Source organism: Otolemur garnettii, unplaced genomic scaffold (genome assembly GCF_000181295.1).
Source record: "Otolemur garnettii isolate 467f Iridium unplaced genomic scaffold, OtoGar3 scaffold00070, whole genome shotgun sequence".
NCBI lineage: Eukaryota > Metazoa > Chordata > Mammalia > Primates > Galagidae > Otolemur > Otolemur garnettii.
Genome location: NW_003852465.1, coordinates 1,640,648 through 1,646,984, shown reverse-complemented (window position 1 = coordinate 1,646,984; position 6,337 = coordinate 1,640,648). Strand labels below are relative to the sequence as shown.

Below are 6,337 nucleotides of genomic sequence, written 5' to 3'. Positions count from 1 at the left end.
CAAAGATACTAAGAACATACCTTGCAAAAAGGATCATCTTTTCAATCAATGGTGCCGGGAAAACTGGCTATACACAGAAGAATGAAACGAGACCCCCCAACTTTCACCATATACAAAAATAAACTCAAAATGGATTAATCCTTAAATGTAAGATCTAAAATAATGAAACTACTAGAAAAAAAACTGGGACAACATCATAAGACATTGGCCTGGGCAAAGATTTGGCGCAACAAAAGCAAAAATAGGCAAAGGGAATTATGTCAAGCTAAAAAGCTTCTGTACAACAAAAGAAACACTTAACAAAATGAAGAGACCTCTAGAATGGGAGAAAACATTTGCAAGTACCCATCTGACAAGTCATTAATAACCAGAATACATAAGGAAATCAACTTGACAATAATAAAACAAATTATACAATTCAAAGAGGGCAATGACACTTCTCAAAAGAAGACAGACAGATGGCCGAAGGTATGTGAAAAAATGCTCACAACCAATCAGAGAAATGCAAATCAAAACTAGTCATCAGAGAAATGCAAATCAAAACCCCCATGAGATATCCTCTCACCCCAGTTAGAACGGCTATTATCGAAAAGACAAAAAACAACAAATGCAAATGTGGACACAGAGATGGGGGGAACGCTCGTACACTGTTGGTGGGAACGTGAAAAACTACAGCCATTATGGAAAACCATACAGAGGTTCCTCAAAAATTAAAAACATAGAACTACTCTATGGTCCCGCAATTCCACTACTGGGCACAGATCCAAAAGAAAGGAAATCATATCAAAGAGACATCTGAACTCCCACGTATATTGTATATTGCCGTTCTATTCACAAAAGCTGAGGTACCACCTAGGGATTCAACCTAAGTGTCTGTCAACAGATGAATGGATCAAGAAAATGTGGTCTACGTACACATGTGTGTGTGTGTATATATATATATATACAATGAAATAGTCAGCCATAAAAAGAATGAAATCCTGTCATTTGCAACAACATGAATGAAACTAGAGGTCTTTATGTTAAAAGAAATAAGCCAGGCACAGAAAGACAAATATTCCACATCCCGCATTCTCACTCGTAGGCAGGAACTAAACAAGAGGATCTCATGGAGGTAGAAAGTAAAATAGTGTTTACCAGAAGCTGGATACATACCCTCCGTACAGAAGGAGAGACAGGGGGTGAAGATAAGTTGGTTAATGGGTACAAAAATACAGTTAGATAGAAGGAATAAGTTCTAGGATTTGATAGCACAGTAGGGAAATTATAACAATAATTTATTGTATATCTCTAAGGCGCTAGAAAAGAATTCTAATGTTCCCAATACAAAGATATATGCTCGAGGTAATGGATAATCACCCTGATTGGATCATTACACATCATCAAATATCACATGTGCCCCCAAAATATGTACAACTGTGATAATATGTGTAATTCTTTCAAAATTAGTTTTTTTTTTTTTTAGTTTAGTTTTGGGTTTGTTTTGTGTTTGGTTTATTTTGAGGATTTTGTTTCTTTGTTTGTTTAAGAGACAGTGTCTCACTCTGTAGGCCAGATTAGAGATTAGGCATCAATATAGATCACTGCAGCCTCAAATTCCTGGCCTCTCAGGACTTTCCCAACTCAGTCTCTCAACTAGCTGAGACTACAGGTCTGTACCATCACACCCAGTTAAATTTTTTTTTTTTTTTCTTTTACAGACAGGGGTCTAACTATTGCCCAGGCTGGTCTCAAACTCCTGGCCTCAAGCAATTCTTCTATGTCAGCTTCCCAAAGTGCTAGGATAACAGGCCTGAAGCCACCACAACTAGATTATTTTTTTTAAAGACTACATGTTATTTTCCAGCATACTTTGCCTCTGGTATCTTCTGAGCAAGATTATCGAGTGACATTCACAACTACTCTGGACAAGTAATTATTGACTCACCAGACTTTGGAAGTTTCTATTAAAATTAAGAAATAGCTGGTGGTCATGCTCTAGGCTCCCCTGGATTCAAGTCTAACACTTCCTCCTGTGGACTCAATCCTGCCTACGGTCTGACTGTCCTGAGTTGTATCAACTCTTCCAAGCTCAGAGTCCAGGGAATGGAGACAACCAGGGCCAGGCACTTTTGAACAACAAAGGGGAGGCACGTGAGAAGGGATGGTGTGGGTGCAAGAACCGCATGCACAATAGGCCAGGGCCTAAAAAGTGACTCATAGTTCATGGGCAAAATTCTTGGAGCGCTAAAATGAATAACATCTTTATTATGCCTCCATCTTTTCTTCTTTGGGTTTGACAACAGCCTGAAAATGCGTAGTTAGATGAAAAATATTTCAGTTGAAGAAAAATTAAAATATTTATTGCAGATAGAAATGTTCTTACATAAAAGAAGTAAGATATCTGGTTTACACGGACTAGGTATAGTCCAGGTTAGATAGAGTGACAAGCATGAAGATAACAGACACACACCAAGTTAGAGGTGGAAATCCTCCCTACACTGAGCATCTCCATGGAGTTCAAAGTCCGATTCTCTTTTCCTTCTAACTTTACATAAAGACCACAAAACGGATTTCAGTTCCCCAATCTCAAAATACCCCAAAGGAAGTTATCACTTTCAGCAGTAATTTTTCTTTGTCTGAAAATTATTCTTAATTTTCATCTTAAGGCTCCTTTTTTAGTATGCCTGAATACTTAGCCAATTTCTGGGCTTCCTTATTCTAAAACTTTCACTTTTGCATTTGTTTTATATGGTAATCGTTGTGATGTGTAAATTTAAACATATAATAGAATTGCAAGAGGCTACGTCCCTCAGATACTAGGCTTCTGTCTTCAAATTAAAACAAACGAGTTGGAACCTAGGAGAGTTTGCCAGTGACTTAATTGCATTTTATCACTGTTAATTATTTCCCTTCCCTAACTATTCATAATACTGTCATATCTGGGACATGGTACACTGGGAAGAATCCTAGAATACTTTGATCTAAACAACACTAAGGGACTCACCTCCCAGTAGTAGATCTAAACCTCAATTCATCTTTACTCCCCTCCTGCCACCATCCCTATTGTCAGTCCGGTTCATAAAGTTACTTCTGAAAGACCGGCAGGAACGTGCAGTGGGCCTTTTCCCCTACTAAGACTGGCTAATGATTTGACAGCGCTTCCAACTGAAAACCACAGTCAGCAGTTCATCAAGCCAAATCTCGGGAATAACCGAGCATTCCAGGTATGAAACATTGACAGAAAAGCGCGTCTTTCCAAGGAGCGTGGGGGGAGCGAAGTGAAAACGGCCCCTTTACCTGCTGCACGCTGGCGACTCTCATGTAGGAGTCCAAGACGATCAACAGAGGCACGTGGACATTTTTGCCTTGAAATAACGTGGAGGCTAGAAAAGAAAGGGGTGAGGGAAAAGAAGCCAAGTTACGATCCACCGCACCCCTTTTTAAGTCGGAAAAGAGGAGAAAAAGTAAAGGAGGTGAGCCCAAGATCTTCCTGGAATTCCCAGCCCCTTTCTGCCCTGAGGACAGGTGAAGGGAGTTTACTTAGCTTCTCAGGGTCGGGTTTGGAGCAGCTCCGAGAGCGGGGAGAAAAGTTTCCCAAAGTGGGGAGCAGGGGGGAAAGGAACCGTTTCCTTGCAGTGGTTACCGTAGTCGGCGTACGTGAACACCAGCATATCCTCCAGGATCTGGACCAGCGTTTCTATCTGTTTTCCTTCCTGGACATTGTTCAGCCTGACTATCAACTTCTTCAGAGTTTCCTCGTCTTCCTCGCACCCCTGACAGCTGCCACTGGCCATGGTGGCTCCCGCTCCACACCGCCGCCACCCTCGGGGCCCGATTGCGCGCGGCTCGGGGCAGGGCAGGGGCGCGGGCGCAGCTCCGGGGACGACCGCAGGTCAGCACCCGCAGCCCGCGCTGCCCGCGAGCCCCATCCGACCTGCTCCGCCGGGGAAGAGGAAGGCGGCGGCTCCCCGCCCCGCGCCGCCCGCCCGCTCCCCAGCCCTCCTCCCCGGCTTCCTCCTCCCCCACCCAGGCCCCAAAAATGAGCTCGGTGGCCTGCGGCAGGCTCCGCAGAGGCGACCGGCCTGCTGCTGAAGCGGGCCGGGCAGGACTGACCGTGACCGCGGCCCCCACGCCCGCCGAGACCCGGACCCGGCGGGCTCCGCCTCCTGGGACCAGATTCCGCTCCCCGCGGAGTCGCAGGAAGAAACTGACTCAGCGGACTCGCCGGTTCCGAGGCCCGAGCACCGCACCGCGGGGAGGAGGCTGCAGCCCGGCCTGCCGCGCTCCGCCAGCCGCCGGCCGGGGGCTCCTGCAGCCCCGCGGAAGGTCTGGGAACTAGGAAGAGAAAAAATGAAAGCCGCCTATCTTCAGATCTAAGAATAGAAATTAGGGCGTTGGGAAAAGAGGACACCGCCCAGTTTGGCCCCTTTTAGGAAAACATTCTCTTTAGAGTTCCCCCTATAGGGAGCTGAGTAATTTCCCCCAAAGGATGGAGAGAGGCTGGCAATCAAAACTTGCCCAGTGACTGTCTTTACTGTGATTGTTGTGGCTGTTTGTTGGGGAGGAAGCTCTGGTCGCCAAAAGGCCACTAAATGAACTTTTGAACATTTCAGTTTGCTCCAGGCAGGATCCTGATAGTTGAGGCGCAACGAAAGTGGTCAGGTCTCTGCACTATTACAATAAAGAGAAAGATAGGGGCCTTGAAATAAAGGAGAAAGGGTGAACGAAGCAAACCTCACGGCCCTTCTCTTAGTATCCAGGATTGCTCGTGAGTACTGGAGTCTATAGACCTACAGCTGAGAGAAAAGTGCTCAAGCGACGTGTTTTTCAGGAAAAGAAACCTCCATTAGAGCACAGCAGACAAGCCTGAGAAAAGTTGATCTAGTGCCTTCAGATGATTTATCCTCAAGGTCACGTACAAAAGAAAGGATTGAACTGGAAGTTACTATTTCACAATTGTAGATTTTCTTTTCATATGCATTATCTCATCCTTCTGACAATCCTGAAATGGATACGATCATCTCTACCAGGCATCCTTCTTTCACTAATGAGGAAATTGAGATTTGGAGTTGATAAGTGAAGGGCGGTGCTAGAGTCACACAGGTGGGAAGTTGAGAGCCAGGACTTAACCCCAAGCAGATCGAACACCGGATTAGAGGTTCTTCACACTCTACCCTTCTGATTAATCAGAATGAACTAGCGCTTCCTTCATACATTAGATTAGTACAACAGCAAGTTCTGACTCAGTCTGATTATTGCAAATATGTCAGTTGTTGTAAATATGTTAGCATATCTTTTTATATTTTAAAGAGACATACTAAAATATTTACGGTTGAAATGTTAGGATTTGTTTCATAGTAATCCAAAGACAGGAGAAAAGATGAAATGGGTGGAGGTAGAGATAAAATGATAACAATTATTGAATTAATAATTGCTGAAGTGATAGTTTCGTGTGGCCTATTTGGACTGTTCTCTCTGTATAAAATTTTCCATAATGGAAAAAAGCTCCCAATCTGATCATCTTCATCAGACCTTTACATCTTTTTCTAAGTGGTTTCTGAACTTGTTTCAACTTCTAACGACTCCTCAATGTCTGAAACATTCCTAGGAATTCTCCTTTCATGCCTTCCTTCCTATTCCTCTGTATCTGTTTCTCAATTCCCAGTCTACTGGATTAACACCTCGCAAGAAATTAAACCCTACCTCCCTTCTGAAATAAGGAAATCTAAATTTTAAAAGGCTCCTAATTTCCACAATTTATTCCTTCACCTATTGCTAATGTATTGTCTACCCTATGTCGGCCAGACGGTGACAAGGCCATGTGGGGATATCAGTTCTCTGTGGGAAGCATTCTCCCATGAATTACTACAGTGGAACAGCAAAGTGTTCTCTTAGCATTCAAAATGTTTACCTAACAAAATTCCCAAAGCTTATCAATGCCTCAGGTAGTTATCAGGACTGAAAATGAAGACAACGGGCACAAATGCATGGCTGAGGAAGTGCTCAGTGGAGAATAAAAATGTTTTTATTTTGAATGTAGCATGCAAAACTGTTTAATTGAGTAACAAAATTCCCAAGACTTAGTTATCAAGACTGAAAATGAAGACTACAGGCCCAAACTGATGGTGGAGGCAGTGTTCAGTGGGGAATACAATGGTGTTGGAACATTGGGCTAATTTCCCAAAAAGGAAAAAGAAAAAAAATAAAACCAACATTACTAATTACAGCAAACACCAAAACAAATTCCAGATAAATTAAAAAGTTAAATAAAATAGGGCGGTGCCTGTGGCTCAAAGGGGTACTGGCCCCTTATGCTGGAGGTGGTGGGTTCAAACCCAGCCCCAGCCAAAAACTG

The 6,337-nt window shown here is 43.5% G+C and overlaps 1 protein-coding gene and 1 pseudogene across 1 annotated transcript in view; one reads left to right on the top strand and one right to left on the bottom strand.

Moving 5' to 3' along the window:
• The window catches only part of LRRK2 (leucine rich repeat kinase 2), a 140,077-nt gene extending 136,182 nt beyond the window's left edge, over positions 1–3,895 (bottom strand). The window contains exons 1-2 of the mRNA XM_003793534.1: positions 3,626–3,895; positions 3,280–3,365 (exon numbers count right to left, since the gene is read on the bottom strand). Coding sequence (XP_003793582.1) covers positions 3,280–3,365; positions 3,626–3,776 — 237 coding nt within the window. The 5' untranslated portion in view covers positions 3,777–3,895. The remainder of the gene's footprint in view (positions 1–3,279; positions 3,366–3,625) is intronic.
• A 126-nt stretch (positions 3,896–4,021) lies between these two features.
• LOC100955247 overlaps positions 4,022–6,337 on the top strand; it is a 27,024-nt pseudogene continuing 24,708 nt past the window's right edge.